The sequence below is a fragment of the Anomaloglossus baeobatrachus genome, chromosome 10, assembly GCF_048569485.1.
Source record: "Anomaloglossus baeobatrachus isolate aAnoBae1 chromosome 10, aAnoBae1.hap1, whole genome shotgun sequence".
In the NCBI taxonomy this organism is placed as follows: Eukaryota; Metazoa; Chordata; class Amphibia; order Anura; family Aromobatidae; genus Anomaloglossus; species Anomaloglossus baeobatrachus.
Window position 1 is genome coordinate 126,291,891 of NC_134362.1, and position 17,479 is coordinate 126,309,369.

General features: G+C 43.0%; 1 protein-coding gene across 2 annotated transcripts in view; it reads left to right on the plus strand.

The window, feature by feature from the left end:
- Nucleotides 1-17,479, plus strand: part of EDC4 (enhancer of mRNA decapping 4) — a 948,906-nt gene that overhangs the window by 149,769 nt on the left and 781,658 nt on the right. For both annotated transcript variants that reach the window (XM_075325634.1, XM_075325635.1), the window contains exon 6: nucleotides 4,799-4,949. In XM_075325634.1, coding sequence (XP_075181749.1) covers nucleotides 4,799-4,949 — 151 coding nt within the window. The remainder of the gene's footprint in view (nucleotides 1-4,798; nucleotides 4,950-17,479) is intronic.

Sequence of the window (17,479 nt, forward strand, 5' to 3'; positions counted from 1 at the left end):
TTTCAATATGACAACGTAGCATTATCAAAATCTGTGAAGTACCTGTGGGTCCAAAATGCTCACTATACCCCTAGATAGAAGCCTTGAGAGATCTAGTTTCCAAAATGGCATCACTTGTGAGGTGTTTCTGCTGTTTAGGTACCTTAGCGGACATGTAAATGCAACATGGCGCCCGCAATCTATTTCAGCCAAACTTGTCCCTAAAAAATGGTTTTGTGAATTTTGTTGAAAAAATGGGAAATTGCTGAACTTTGAACCCTTCTAACCTCCTAACCCCAAAAAAATGTTGTTTCAGAAATTGCGCTAATGTAAAGTAGACATGTGGGAAATTATTCTGTGTCATAACGCTCTGGGTTAAGGGCATAAAAATTAAAAGTTTGAAATTTTCATCAAATTTCCGATTTCTCCCCCTCCCCCCACAAATAAAAGCAAAAAATATTGTTCTAAATTTGTTAAAAAATATACTCTTAAATATATTTTTCTTCAAATACGTAAAGGCGCATGAAAGAAAGAACTTCAAAAATGTAAAAAATAAATGTATTTTATCTATTTAAAAATGGTTGCCAGGGTTCAGTTACAGAAAGGAAAAATAATATACTTCATTAGCTTACGGAAAAAGAGTTCATTTAGTCCATACTGATCAATAGAAAATCTTCACCCATCTCTCCTTGGTTTCTGAATGGCAAAGTAGGGGTGATATCCCTTAGGCTGGACAGCGTGTGTTCATCTTGCAGCCTCGGAGTCTTCTGGCAGCAGGCAACGTGCAGGAGCGAGCCAGTAGCCCCCTCCATCGTGTGTTATATACCAACTGTTCAGTCCATATAGGGTGTTTTAGTTGAACATAGTTCCATATGACATAATCTTCTAGAAGCTTCGAGAAGATTTAAATATATCCTTCTATGTCAGTACTCAAGTATATTCAATATGGATCTATTCCTTATAAGAACTTTATTAATAAACTATGCCCTCCAACATAAACAGAACTGTGAACATATATGTCCTACTATAAAATATTTGATAACTAGATGTATTAATTTTAATGTTTTTACAATTTATAACTATCATGAAGTACAATATGTCACAAAAAAATGTCAGAATCACCGGGATCTGTTGAAGCGTTCGAGAGTTATAACCTCATAAAGGGACACTGGTCAGAATTGCAAAAAATGGCCTGGGCATTAAGTACAAAACTTTCTTCGTCCTTTAGGGGGTAAAAAAAAAAAAGGGCTTTATGATTTCCTCAGTACACACAACATTGTTGGTTATAAGTGACTTAGTGATAAAATGTAGAATTGGTGGAGGAAGGTTGAACTAGATGGACCTAGGTCTTTTTTCAACCTATATAACTATGAAGAAAAATTTCTAATGCAGCCCACTTTTCCTGGGAAAAAAACATCCTTGACTTTTTTAGTGCCGGTAGGGGATTTGTTTTGCCTGATTTTAAGATAAAAGCGCAAAACACTTCACCTTCCTTTTTTAGAGGGGTTTATTTCAGAGCATTGATGAATTAGAAAAAACAAAAAGCCCTCACATTCTGCTCTATTGTAGGAGTGTTTAGTGATTCTATATTTTATTTTGTATTTTATTTTTTTTTCTTTGGTACTTTGTATACAGTTTCTTATTGGCACTATATGGCTGCAGTTCCTGTTTAGGCTATGTGCCCACGTGGCATATTTTCATGCAGTTATGCTGCGATCTGCTCCGCAGTGTAACTGCATGTGTCCTGCGTCCCCAGCACAATCTATGAAGATTGTACATAATCCATGCCCACGTGGCATATTAGAACGCAGCGCTTCGGCTACTGCCGAAGCGCTGCTTTCTAAAAAGCATTGTCACTTCTTTCATGCAGCCCCCGCTCTGTCTATGGAAGGGGCTGCATCCAGAGCGCATGAAATCTTCTTTTCATTACGGACTGTGTCTGCAGCGATTTGAAGCGCACATGTGTTGTTCAAATCGCTTCAGAAGTTTCTGCAGGGACAGAACGCAACGTGGGCACATAGCCTTAGTCTTTGGCCTGCATGTCCCTTGGTCACTGGGCACTGCTGACTGTGGTTTCTGTGTGGGACAGTGGGCAATGTGATCACTATGGAAGTCTTTGACAGTGTCTGAACTGGTGATCATTCTGTCTACAACTGGATCACTGATCGATGGCCCAAGACTCACAACCTGAATATTGAGTTAAAAGGTACATACTTTAGTATGACAAAGGTGCAAAAATGATATCTATGGTTTTTAGAGCTGTAAGCTATGAACTTTACTGTATTCCTGTATTCGTCTTGTCAATTTCTTTTCAAGTGGATGCGAAGTTTTATGCTCACTTCTAAGATACTATCTCAATATGTAGTAGGCGTAATAATATTAGCAAATACCTCCAATTAACTCTGCTGTTCTGTTTGTGTTTACTATACACTTATGTTCGGTTAGTTTTGAAAACTGTAAACAAAAGAAAAAAAAATACCAACCCATAGTAAGAACCACTGAAATGAAAAAAGTCAGTTAACCACAAGTTGCAGAACAGCATAATGAATATTTAAAACAAAATCAAACTTCAAATGCGGGATATTTTTGATCGGGCAGAATAGCAGGGTTAAATCTCATGATATAGCTACCTTGTTTCCCCAAAAATAAGACCTCCCCCAAAAATAAGACCTAGCAGGATTTTTCAGAGAGGCTTAAATATAAGACATCCTCTGAAAATAAGACATATCCGCGGTTAATAATAAAGTGTCCGTGCAGCGGTAAAAAAGTTACTGCAGGACACTTCATTATTGACAGCGGGCACCCCCGAAAGAGAGAAGACAGAAGATATAGGATACCGCAGTCATACTGACCAGATCCCGAGTGGAGCAGGTGAGCGAATCAAGGTTCTGCGGTGGACCATACATACATGCATGCATACACGCACACACACTACAGATCGCATCCACACACACACCACATCCAGCGATATCGCTTGCTTCTCGGCGCTTGCGGCGCTGTGCAGTGGGTTTTCCCAGACCTGCGGGAGGATCACATGGCCGGAAGCACGTGGTATCTCCGGATGTTGAGTGTGTGCGCGCGATTGTACAGGTATGTGCGATATCGTGTGTGTGTGTGAGTGTATGCGATCTGATGTGTGAATGTCGGCCGGACGCAGGGGAGGATGGTGTGCAGCACAACACCCTGGGGCGCCCACCGGAGATCACAGGGAGGAATGATGTGAAAGCTGTGTGTGTGTATGCTATCTGATGTGTGAGTGTGATCTGATGTATTTGTGTCGGCCAGATGCAGGGGAGGCATGCAGCACAGAGTTCCCTGGGACGAATGATATGGAATCTGATGTGATGTGTGTGTGTGTCTGTCTATGAGTGTATGCTATCTGATGTGCGTGTTTGTGTGTGTGTGTGTGTATATATATGTTTGTATGCTGTCTGATATGTGAGTGTGTGATCTGATGTATCTGTGTCGGCCAGATGCAGGGGAGGGCGACGTGCTGGGAGATCTGGGAGCCATACAGACACCCGTGGCTGGTAAGTATGATGATCCTGGGAAGGTGGGATCTGCTTTTTGTGGGGGGGGGGGGGTGAACTTACCTCAAACCATGTCTCCTTGAGAATATGTCACCCGCTGAAAAATAAGACCTAGTGCTTTTTTTGAGGCAAAAAAAAAAAATAAAAGACAGTCTTATTTTCGGGGAAACAGGGTATGTTTCTGACCTCATAGTACAGGGCAGTAACGCTGGTGGGTGTGGACACCTGCACTATTTGTCGGTCTTACCCTGGAGTATCGTAACAGGGTCTGCCGGGTGTTCTATATATAGATCTTTTGGTGGTGAGGATAGTCTGGGCTGCAGCTTAAGTTTCCATAATTACGTCCACTCCTAGAGTGGCAGTTTAGTTGCTCATGATCATAACCATGGATACGTAAGCTGCACATGAGCTAAGAGACATGGCTGTTTCAGGAGAGCTTACTACAATTCTAATGGGAGGTATTTGCTAATATTACTACATATTAGGATAGGATCTTGAGATGGCAATACCGTACCTTTTTTTTTTTTTTCTATCTTTAAATGTTTTCATTTAACACAAAGTAATATGAATATAACCAGACATGTTATGAAAATATACATTGCTGATTTTAGTAAACAGAATGTTACTTTTAAATTTAACCACTACATACTAAAACTACTATAACAAACAATAAAATACATCAACTTTTAATCTGTCTTCTTTACTCATTGGAGTGGAAATCACCAAATTAGAACATATCGATCAATCATAACCACAAGGATATTTTAGAAATGTAGATTATTAAATATTTAACTGGGATAGGGAAAAAAATAATAAAAAAAAGGTTTAAATAGAGTTGTTTATCATTAGGTTATTTCATCTTTCCCAAATTGTTTGGTATTTTGGGTATCAATTTATTAAAGTGGCGAAACTTCTCTCATTATTATGAAGCATTATCGTTGCTTTAATTTCTGTAATAGATGGTATATCTGTCTTTTTCCATTCAGCCGCTATATGAATTTTGACAATTAAAAAAAAATGTGAATAACTAGCTATTTGTCTTTGGTAATGCTATCTAAATCTAATGAAAGAAGAGCCATTTGAGGTGTAATAGTGATACTATTTCAAAGAATTTGATTTATTAAAAGGTTAACCTCCCTCTAGAGACATCTCAATTTGGGACAAGACCAAAATATGTGAAGAATATCTAGCAATACCCTTTTTGAACTGACCTTAATTTAATCTAAGCACTTGGTTAACTGTTGTTTTTTTTTTTTTTGTTTTTTATTTTTGTTAATTTTCCTTTTAAGTGACGAGATTGTAGTTAACATAAGAAGACCAGACCACGTTCAGTTAAATAGTAACCGAAGGATAATCTGGTGCCCCTACATTCCTGATGAAAATGAGGACAATCTATCAGAAGAATCTAGCCAGACTGTTGCATTATTGCACGAAGATATGGTAAAGCACACTTCTTTTCTTGGGCATTTGACAGCTCCTTGCAAAAGTTATGATAGTTGACAAAATTCACAGTTTGAAATGCTGGCCAATAAAATTATTACACCGATCTTAGACCTCATAAGACTGGCTACTATAAAAATCTATGTTAAAATTCCTGTGTGATCCTCAAATTGAAATGAGCATTGTAAATTATCAGCTAGAAACTGACTTACCAAAAATGCTCATTTTAATTTTGGGCAGGAAAATTTCAAAGTGAAATACATGGAAGAATGCCTTAAGGGTATGTTCCCACAATCAGTGTGTGCAGTGTTTTAGACGCAGCCTGTTTTCGCTACATTCTACAGTATAAGCACAGTGGATGAGATTTATAGAAAACACATAGCCACTGCGCTTAAATAATACACCGCATTAACTGACAGGTGGCGTTGCGACCGAGCCACCGCATGTCCGTTTATTCTTGCGGAGAAGCGAGTATTCTCAGTGGGGTGAGTACAGTGACACTACGCTGCTCCCAGAATTCTGATTGTGGGCACGGACCCCTGCATTCTCCTCTGTGTACAACACTCGCTTCTTCACAGGAGGGATGGAATTGCATGTAGAACACAGTGTCTCCAGATGGTGGGAACATACCCTAAAAGTCCTATATGTAGACCAGACTCATCAGGTGTGAATTAACTGATTAACAATGTGCACTTTGTGTGGTGACAGCCTAAAAGTAGATTTATGTGCCCACAGGAGCTCGTTCCTGCAGATATATCCGCTGGTACGTCCGCAGGTTTCCCGCAGCAGCTCCCTGGAATCCGCAGCTACATATAGCTGCGGGATTCCAGCGAAGTAGCTGCAGTAAACCTGCGGACATTCATGTGACTTACCTTCGGAAGTCCCTGCCTCTATCTCCGTAGTGGAGGGCCGGGATTTCCGCAGGTAAATCCGCAGGAATAATTGACATGCAGTTATATGCGGCTGCGGGACATCCGCAACATATTCCGCATTCACACATTCCGCAGCATGGACACACACTTCACATGTCCCATAGGATAACATGGGGAGTGTCTGTACTTGCTAAAACCTGCGGATTTATCTAGAAAATCCAGATAAATCCGCAGGTTTTTCGAGACAAAATTCGCAGGAGCAAGCTCCCGTGGGCACATAGCCTTTGATTTGTGTAACAACCTGAGTTATGTTAAGGTACAGTATGGCCACTTAGGCTATGTGCGCACAGTGTGTTTTTCGCGGCGTTTTTGCGCGTTTTTCGGGTGCGTTTTTGGCCTCAAAACTGCAGGACTTTGCTTCCCCAGCAAAGTCTGAGTTTTAATTTTTGCTGTCCGCACACATCTGTTTTTTTTCAGCTGCGTTTTTGTAGTGCCACAAAAACGCAGCATGTCAATTATTCCCGCGTTTTTCACTGTGCTTTTCATCCATTGAGTTCAATGGGATGTTGAAAGACGCAATGAGAAACGCAAATAGCTGCGTTTTGGTGCGTTTTGAAGACCAAAAACGCAGCTATAAACACAGGAGGTGGGTAGTAAAGTGACGTGTACAGGAAGAGGATTCCTTCTGTCAGTATATACAGAAGCGTGAATCCTCCCGGTACCGTCACCGCCGCTTCCACCTCCCGTCCTGTGCATGTATGCTGCCGTGCGGCGCCATGTTCGGGCGGGAAGTGGAAGCGGCTGCGAAAACAAAAGTTAACAGTAGAAAAAAAAAAAAAAAAGTTATACTCACCTGTCTGCAGCCTCCCGGTGCCATGCCCGCTCCCATCTCTTCTCACGGTATCGTGTGCAGACGGCCGGGAAACCTCCGATGGATGCAGGACCTGGCGATGGATCACCTGATGCAGTCACCTGACGCATCAGGTGATCGTAAGTATCGCGGTGACGCGGGCGCCCGGCCGGTATCAGCGGATGCGTCAGGAGACTTCATCCCTGATTACCGGCAGCTGCTGCAGCGATCGGACGGGATCAGACTCCGGTAATCAGCACTTAAGTGAGTATTTTTTTTCTTTTTTTTTGCACCGATGCATCTGCTGATTGTATAAACGGCTTTTATACAATCAGCTGATGTGTGATGGGATTCAGGCACTTGATCCTGACACCTCATCTGATCGCTTTGCCTTCCAGCAAACCGATCAGATGATATTGGATCCGGATTGGACGGCGCGGGACCCTGACCCAGGATTACTGCGGAGGGGGGTTCTTTATTTCAATAAAGATGGAGTCACTAATTGTGTTGTGTTTTATTTCTAATAAAAATATTTTTCTGTGTGTTGTGGTTTTTTTATCTTTACTAGAAATTCATGGTGGCCATGTCTAATATTGGCGTGACACCATGAATTTCGGGCTTAGGGCTAGCTGATAATATATAGCTAGCCCTAACTCCATTATTACCCAGCTAGCCACCCGGCTTCAGGGCAGCTGGAAGAGTTGGATACAGTGCCAGAAGATGGCGCTTCTATGAAATCGCCATTTTCTGGGGTGGCTGCGGGACTGCAATTCACAGCGGGGTGCCCAGAAAGCATGGGCACCCTGCACTGTGGATTCCAATCCCCAGCTGCCTAGTTGTACCCTGCTGGACTCAAAAATTGGGCGAAGCTCACGTCATTTTTTTTTTTAAAATTATTTCATGAAATAATTTAAAAAAAAAAAAGGGCTTCCCTATATTTTTGGTTCCCAGCCGGGTACAAATAGGCAGCTGGGGGTTGGGGGCAGCCCGTACCTGCCTGCTGTACCCGGCTAGCATACAAAAATATGGCGAAGCCCACGTCATTTTTTTTGTTTGGGGGGGCAAAGAAATCCTGCATACAGTCCTGGAAGGAGGATGATGAGCCTTGTAGTTCGACAGCTGCTGTCTGCTCTCCTGCATACACTATTGGATGGAGGATGCTGAGCCTTGTAGGTCTGCTCCCCCTGACTCTCCCTCAAGCATACAGTCCTGGATGGAGCATGCTGAGCCTTGTAGTTCTGCAGCTGCTGTCTGCTCTCCTGCATACACTATTGGATGGAGTATGCTGAGCCTTGTAGTTCTGCAGCTGTCTGCTCTTCTGCATACACTAGTGGAGAATGAAGAACACATTGATGAAGGAAATGACATCAGACCTTTTTTTTTTTGTTCACTGATAAAAAACGCATAAAGACGCAGTGAGCAAAAACGCAGCACAACGCAGCAAAAAACGCACCAAATCGCGGCAAAACGCGTGCGTTTTTGCCGCGTTTTTTTGATGCGGGTGCGTTTTTGTGCAGTTTTAGCAGCCAAAAACGCACAAAAACGCAGCGTCAAAAAACGCAGTGTGCGCACATAGCCTTAGGCTACAAACTGTACCCAGACAAGGTATTTATCTAGGCAGATGAGATATTCTTCCCATTCACTCTGAGAAGGCCAAACATCTGGCCTTTTAGGGTATTTCAGGCTGGCATTTCTCTATGTATTTATTTCTCTGCTGTGCCATTCCATAGTTTCATAGTTTTAAAGTTAAAAGAAGACACAAGTGTATTGTGTTCAACCTATAACCTAACATGTTGATCCAAAGCAAGGCAAGAAACCCATCAGGCAGATGCATTGTGCTCCATATTTGTGAAAAAAAAATTCCTTCATGACTCCACATGAAGCAATCAAACTAGTTCTCTGGATCATGGTTGCATCCCAGAATCTAGTAACCTGTAATATACCTTTCAAGAAAGGCATAGGTAGGTGGTGTACAACTGACTTTGCTGGAAAGCGGCATCTCGATTCCTCAAAAGTTAGTAAAGAAAAGCCAGAATCCAGCATATCCACCGCCATCTGACATTTTTGCGTGGCCAGAATCTCATACTTCACTGTTGGCCTGCCCTCTAGAAAGTGTGGGTTCCCCCTAAATGTCTGGAATGGTGTTACAAAGCAGCTAGCACCACATATCTTTCTTACCCTCCTCCATGTTTTTATTGTAACCCAAAGTGTGGGATGTTCTGTGATGTCACCTGGAAGCTCATCTCCTCTCAGGTGTAACAAGGTCATCAAAGATAAGTGTGGGTATAACTGTCCTTCCAGTTGGACATTGGCAAAATGGGAAGAGCCTTGCACCCAATCCAAGACATATCTGAAGCTTGCTGCAAGATTATATCTACCAATATCTGGAAGGTTAATTCCCCCATCCTTTTTGGGAAGGGTAAGTTTAGAGAGGCTTATCCTGGAACATCCCACACGTCCCCAGATGAATTTCCTGAAACCCGTATTTAGCATCAATGGAATAGATTGGAACAGATACATCAATTTAGGAAACGCTATCATTTTTATGAGATGACTCCGGCCCGAGAAAGATACCGTATTTTTCGGACTATAAGATGCACCGGACCATAAGACGCACCCTGGTTTTAGAGAAGGAAAATAGGAAAATAAAATTGTAAGCAAAAAATGTGGTCATGACACACTGTTATGGGGCGAGGATCTGCTGCTGACACTGTTATGGGGGTAATGTCCACAAATTCTCTACTAAGGTACCACAGCCTGGTAATAATCCACCTGCGCTGTGTGTGTGTGTATGTATATATATGTATATTATACAGAAATATTTGGACAGTGACACAATTTTCGCGAGTTGGGCTCTGCATGCCACCACATTGGATTTGAAATGAAATCTCTACAACAGAATTCAAGTGCAGATTGTAACGTTTAATTTGAAGGTTTGAACAAAAATATCTGATAGAAATTGTAGGAATTGTACACATTTCTTTACAAACACTCCACATTTTAGGAGGTCAAAAGTAATTGGACAAATAAACCAAACCCAAACAAAATATTTTTATTTTCAATATTTTGTTGCGAATCCTTTGGAGGCAATCACTGCCTTAAGTCTGGAACCCATGGACATCACCAAACGCTGGGTTTCCTCCTTCTTAATGCTTTGCCAGGCATTTACAGCCGCAGCCTTCAGGTCTTGCTTGTTTGTGGGTCTTTCCGTCTTAAGTCTGGATTTGAGCAAGTGAAATGCATGCTCAATTGGGTTAAGATATGGTGATTGACTTGGCCATTGCAGAATGTTCCACTTTTTTGCACTCATGAACTCCTGGGTAGCTTTGGCTGCATGCTTGGGTCATTGTCCATCTGTACTATGAAGCGCAGTCCGATCAACTTTGCGGCATTTGGCTGAATCTGGGCTGAAAGTATATCCCGGTACACTTCATAATTCATCCGGCTACTCTTGTCTGCTGTTATGTCATCAATAAACACAAGTGACCCAGTGCCATTGAAAGCCATGCATGCCCATGCCATCACGTTGCCTCCACCATGTTTTACAGAGGATGTGGTGTGCCTTGGATCATGTGCCGTTCCCTTTCTTCTTCAAACTTTTTTCTTCCCATCATTCTGGTACAGGTTGATCTTTGTCTCATCTGTCCATAGAATACTTTTCCAGAACTGAGCTGGCTTCATGAGGTGTTTTTCAGCAAATTTAACTCTGGCCTGTCTATTTTTGGAATTGATGAATGGTTTGCATCTAGATGTGAACCCTTTGTATTTACTTTCATGGAGTCTTCTCTTTACTGTTGACTTAGAGACAGATACATCTACTTCACTGAGAGTATTCTGGACTTCAGTTGATGTTGTGAACGGGTTCTTCTTCACCAAAGAAAGTATGCGGCGATCATCCACCACTGTTGTCATCCGTGGACGCCCAGGCCTTTTTGAGTTCCCAAGCTCACCAGTCAATTCCTTTTTTCTCAGAATGTACCCGACTGTTGATTTTGCTACTCCAAGCATGTCTGCTATCTCTCTGATGGATTTTTTCTTTTTTTTCAGCCTCAGGATGTTCTGCTTCACCTCAATTGAGAGTTCCTTAGACCGCATGTTGTCTGGTCACAGCAACAGCTTCCAAATGCAAAACCACACACCTGTAATCAACCCCAGACCTTTTAACTACTTCATTGATTATAGGTTAACGAGGGAGACGCCTTCAGAGTTAATTGCAGCCCTTAGAGTCCCTTGTCCAATTACTTTTGGTCCCTTGAAAAAGAGGAGGCTATGCATTACAGAGCTATGATTCCTAAACCCTTTCTCCGATTTGGATGTGAAAACTCTCATATTGCAGCTGGGAGTGTGCACTTTCAGCCCATATTATATATATAATTGTATTTCTGAACATGTTTTTGTAAACAGCTAAAATAACAAAACTTGTGTCACTGTCCAAATATTTCTGGACCTAACTGTATGTATGTATATATATATATATATATATATATATATATATATATATATATATATATATATATATATATATATATATATATATATATATATATATATATATATATATATATAATATATATATATAGTGTATAATATCTCTATCCCTCTTCCTGGTTTGGCCCCAACTTGCTATATACTGCCATCCTGGTATGTGCTCCCATCCTGCTATATAGCTCATCCTGGTATATGGCCGCGTCATGCTATATACCCCATCCTGGCATATGGCCGCATCCTGTCCTGCTATATACCCCATCCTGGCATATGGCCGCATCCTTCTATATACGCCATCATGCTGCTCATATACCCCCATCCTGCTATATGTCCTGCATCCTGTGGCACACAAAAAAAAAATAAAGGTTTATACTCACCTTTCCTCGCTCCATTCAGAATCGCTCCTCCTCCTGTCTGTGCTGGCAGTGCTATGTGGAGCCGGCCACGATCCCTGCAGCACCGCGATCTTCTCCAGTCTGTGCCGGCGCGGCTGTGTGGACACATGCGCACAACGATGACGTCATCGCTGTAAGCACCGCTAGTCTCCACACACAGCCTCGCCGGCACAGACTGGAGAAGATCGTGGTGCTGCAGGGATCGTGGCTGGCTCCACACAGCACTGCCGGCACAGACTGGAGAAGATCGCGGTGCTGCAGGGGAACGGTGAGTACAGTAAACTGATCACTGCACCTCGTGCTGATGATGATGCACGGGGGCAGTGAATACAGCCGCACATGATCACTCCAGGCTGTAGTTTCCAGGGGTGATCATGCAGCCGGCTGTTTAGTAAGCGTGCATCCCCCCCGCCCATCATCCCGCTTACCTGTCAGCGCCGGCATCTGGGCGGGAGGATGGGTGTGCATATGTAATGAGCGGGCCCACGTGGTCACGGCAGGCTGCTGCAGCCTGCTCGTGCCCCCGATGACCCGCTCCACCGCAGCACCCTCATTCCCCGCGGTCCTACATTCAGACTATAAGACGCACCCCCCACTTTCCCCCAACATTTGGGGGGGAAAAAGTGTGTCTTATGGTCCGAAAAATATGGTAGTTTAAATCTGTCCCATGACTGCAGGAGCTTAAGCAAGGAGGCTATACAAGGCCTATAGTTTAATTTATGCATCAGTGACTGGTTGGCTGGAAGTTGGATGCCCAGGTACCTAATATACTCCGAACACCATTGAAATGGAAATGAGGCATCATTAATTTTACCAGTTTTAAATATCGCCAATGCCTCCGATTAGTTGTAGTTAACTTTAAAGCCTGAGATTTCCCCAAATCTGTTTAGTGTATTCATTATTGCTATGATTGCTTGAGCAGGGTTGGCTATAAATGGCAATACATCATCTGCAAAGGCTAACATTTTGATCATAGAATGTCCAACCTTCACTCCCTGGAACTCTGGCAAATTTTGTAATGTTCGTAGAAGTGGATCTAATGCCAGGTTAAATAATAACGGTGAAAGTGGGCATTTCTGACGTGTTCCCCTCTGTATATTAAAAGATTGAGATGGCACATTTGTTTATGGACAGATAAGATCTTGGGTCCTTGTAAATCATTTGGATTGCCTCGCCAAACCAGGGACCAAATTTTCGTCTATCAAGAAGGCCATACAGATAGCCCCAGGAGACCCTATCGAAGGCCTTGTACGCATCTAATCCTACAATGATGTTCTTGGTGTGTCGGTGCCGTCTGCTGTATGAGATGGCTCCTATTGCCGTCCTAATATTATAGGTAATCGACTTTCCATGAATGAACCCAGTCTGGCAAGGCAATATCAAATCCGGGATAATTTGTTGTAATCCTAATATTTTAGTGAAGATTTTAAAGTCTGAGTTGAGTAAAGAAAGGGATCTTGTAAGGGATCTTTTCCCGGCTTGGGCAGGACAATAATACACGCTGCATTGAAACCGTCTGGAAGCTTCTTAGCCCTCACTATTTCATTAAACACTGCACATAGATGGGGTCCTACAGAGGGTCCTAACAATTTGTAATACTCGTTGCTAAACCCGTCAGGTCCCGGTGCTTTAGCGACCTTGAGGGTGTGAATAGTATGCATAACCTCAGCCGTACCAAGGGGTGCATCCAGTATGGCTTTCTGTTCCTCAGACAGGGGTGGAGTTACCTCAGGCCGAAGAAAACCAGCCCCATCAGTAGTATTTCCAGTCTCAGCTGAGTAAAGTGACCCAAAAAAGGCCCTAAACTCCTCTGTTATCTCATAGTCTCTGGATGTGATTGTCCCGTCCCTTTTTTTTAATCTTTTGGATTCTAGTGACCTGTTTGGGTAAGTTCACACAGTGCTTTTTTTCGCGGCGTTCTTGCGCATTTTTCGCGTGCGTTTTTGCTCAGAAAACTGCGTGAATTTGCTTCTCCAAAGTGAGTTTTCATTTTTGCTGTCTGCACGCAGCGTTTTTTAGCTGCGTTTTTGTGGACACCACAAAAACGCAGCATGTCAATTTTTGTTTTTCACTGCGTTTTCTACCCATTGAGTTCAATGAGATGTTCAAAAACGCAATGAAAACCGCAAATTACAAATATAGCTGCATTTTAGTGCGTTTTTATGACTAAAAACGCAGCTATAAGCGCAAGGGGTGGTGGTAAAGTGACATGTACAGGAAGAGGATTCCTTCTGCCAATAAAGACAGAAGCGTGAATCCTCCCGGTACCGCCACCGCTGCTTCAATCTCCCGTCCTGTGCCATGTCTGCTCCCTTGCGGCAGGTAAACTAAATGGGAGAGAAAAGGCGCAATAGGGTCTTACCCGATATATTGGACAAAAATCATATAGAAGTGGTGCACTCACCTGATATGGTTGTGCCAGTCACAACTCCTTCAACAGCAAAGAGTGAGCGCCTAAGCGGTCCAGCAGCAGCCCTGTTGCACAGGTAGAACATCAAAGGGAACTGGAGGAAAAAACAGGTTTTTTGCCGCGCTTGAAGACCACAGACATTGGTGTCAAACAGATGATTCTTTTTATTTCATTCCTATGTGTTTCGGAGACCCCAAACTGTCTCCTTCTTCAGGGAAAAAAAGCACGTACGATAGCTGCAGGACCTGTCGGTGAGGACCTAGCGGTGATCACCTGATGCGGTCACCTGACGCATCAACTGATCGTAAGTCTTGCGGTGACGCCGGATTTTACCGCCCGGTCGGCTATCAGCTGATGCCGTCAGGAGACTTCATCACTGATTACCGGCAGCTCGTGCAGCGGTCGGACGGGAGTCAGGATGGACGTTTGTTGTTGTTTGTTGGTTGTTGTTGTGTTTTTTTGCACTGATGCATCAGCCGAGTCTGTACAGCGAGCGAGTGACTGATTCCCCGCTGCTTGCAGTCGTTAATGACAGCTGCAGACATGCCGGGGTGATCTCCGGAGTTCAGGTTAGGGCATCGGAGATTAGCCCGGCATGTCTGCAGCTGTCGTGAACTGAACCACAAGTGCCGGGGAATCAATATCTCGCCGCTCGCTCCAGACTGCACGCTGGAGCTCAGGTGAGAACTACGGAGAGCAGTGCAGGTACCTGAATCCAGGCCTGGCATTACTGGAGTTTCCTCCGGTAGCCAGTCCAACGCTGCACAGAAGTGTGTGGTGTGTGTGTGGTTTTTTTTTTTCTTTTTTTTTTTTTTGCACTGATGCATCAGCTGATTGTATAAAAGCAGTCTATACAATCAGCTGCTGTCATGTGATTCAGGCCCTTGAACCTGAAACATCATCTCATCGCTTTGCCTTCCAGAAAACCGATCAGATGATATTGGATCCGGATTGGACGGCGTGGGACCCTTGACCCAGGATTACTGCGGAGGGGGGGGGATCTTTATTTCAATAAAGATGGAGTCACTAATTGTTGTGTTTTATTTCTAATAAAAATATTTTTCTGTGTGTTGTGTTTTTTTTAATCTTTACTAGAAATTCATGGTGACCATGTCTAATATTGGCGTGACACCATGAATTTTGGGCTTAGGGCCAGCTGATAATACACAGCTAGCCCTAACCCCATTATTACCCAGAGAGCCACCCGGCATCAGGGCAGCTGGAGAGTTGGATACATCGCCAGAAGATGGCGCTTCTATGAAAGCGCCGTTTTCTGCGTTGGCTGCGGACTGCAAATTCGCAGCGGGGGTGCCCAGAAAGCTTGGGCACCTTGCATTGCAGATTCCAATCCCCAGCTGCCTAGTTGTACCTGGCTGGACACAAAAATTGGGCGAAGCCCACGTCATTTTTTTTTTTTTTTAATTATTTCATGAAATTCATGAAATAATTAAAAAAAAAAAAAAAAAAAAAAAAAAAAAAAGGGCTTCCCTATATTTTGGTTACCAGCCAGGTACAAATAGGCAGCTGGGGGTTGGGGGCAGCACGTAGCTGCCTCCTGTACCCGGCTAGCATACAAAAATATGGTGAAGCCCATGTCATTTTTTTGTTTGGAGGGCAAAGAAATCCTGCATACAGTCCTGGAAGGAGGATGCTGAGCCTTGTAGGTCTGCTCCCCCTGACTCTCCCTCAAGCATACAGTCTTACAGTCTTGTATGTAGCATGCTGAGCCTTGTAGTTCTGCAGCTGTCTGCTCTCCTGCATACACTAGTGGAGAATGAAGAACATATTGAAGAAGGAAATGACATCAGACCTTTTTTTTTTTTTCAAGGATCTTTAATGGCAATGTTCACTGATAAAAAAAACGCATAAAAACGCAGTGAGCAAAAGTGCAGCAAAATGCAGCAAACAGCGCACCAAAATGCGGTAAAAATGCATGCGTTTTTGCCGCATTTTTTTTTTACGCGGGTGCGTTTTTGAGCGTTTTTTTTTTAGGCAAAAACGCACAAATGCACCGTTGACAAGACGCAGTGTGTGAACCTAGCCTTTGAATGGTTTTGTCATGGAAGCCAAAAGTCTTCCCGGTTTGTTGCCCCATTTAAAGTATTTGTGTTTCAAGTAATCAATATTATTCAGTGCTGCTTCGTGAGCCAACGTGTCTGCAGCCTCTTTGGCTTCTAGGAATATTTGTTTTGCTGCGGGTGTATTAGAAAGTTTAAACGCCTTGTATGCCTGGGTTAAATGTTTCTGGGCTTCCAGAGTACCCTTCATTAGCTTTTTCTTTCTGTAGCTAACATATGCAAGTATTTACCCCCTTACCACTGCTTTAGAGGCAGCCCAGAATAGATGAACGTCCTCGCTATGTTCCTGGTTGTCTATTTTGTATGTGTCCTAAAAGGACTGTAAAGACTTCTTAAAGTCTTCTGACTGAAAAAGATACGATGGGAATCTCCATTTCTGCTCTCTAATTACTGCCCCACCCAAACTGGATTTGAATGTGACTGGTGCATGGTCTGATAGATAAATGTTTAGGTTGTTCGAGGACATAAGTTAGGGTAACACTGATGAACTCACCAGCCAATAATCTAATCTCGCATGAGAATTATGATCATGAGTAGTGTGAAGAGTCTTTATTAATTGGATGCTGTAACCGCCAGACGTCAACCAAGCCCAGATGGTCCATTAATAATTTTATACCTCCCTTATGTGTGGCCAGATGTGGTTTTTGAGGGTTCAATCTATCCAGGACTGGGTCATAAGCCTCGTTAAAATCACCTCCCACTATCAGATTAGAAGTGTTCCACCCTGCTATGTTTTTCAGGAGTTCGAGTCAAATCTTGTCAGGAGTGTTAGGTGCATATATGTTAGCTGATCCATAAACCGTACCTTCAATGTTAATTTTGACCAAGAGTACTCTCCCAGAAGGGTCCTCAATCACATCTAATACCTCATGATTCTTATTGATGAGAATGGCAACCCCTCTCTGTTTCTTGGTAAAGGATGCCTCAGCACACATGATGTACTTCCTATTCAGAAGAGAAGGGTGGTTACCTTTTAGCCAGTGTGTCTCGTGCAAAAATATGATCTGAAAATTTGAGCGATTCAGATAGCTAAGAACTTTTTCTCCTTCTTTTTAACTGGTGAATTGAGCCAGTACACATTCCACGAACACCATATCAGCTCCTGCAGCATGGACACTCCTAAGTTTGTTTGGTTAGCCATTACCCAAAACCTGCCTTAGAAATTTTTTCAAAGCCTAATCTTGTCTCATTTGAAGTACTCCACCCATCCCAGCCAGTGAGTAGAGACCCCCACAAAAGGGCACCTTTTGGAGATACACACGCAGAGGATCCTCCCACCCTCCCCCATCAACACCCCATTAAAACCCCCATCCCAACAGCAAGGCTTCCTGCCTTCAATATAAACATACCAATGAATAACCGTAAAATGTGAAACATTACGTCAAACAAATCGTGCTTGAAGTCACCATGTCAAGTATCATTGTTAGATGGTGAAGGTGA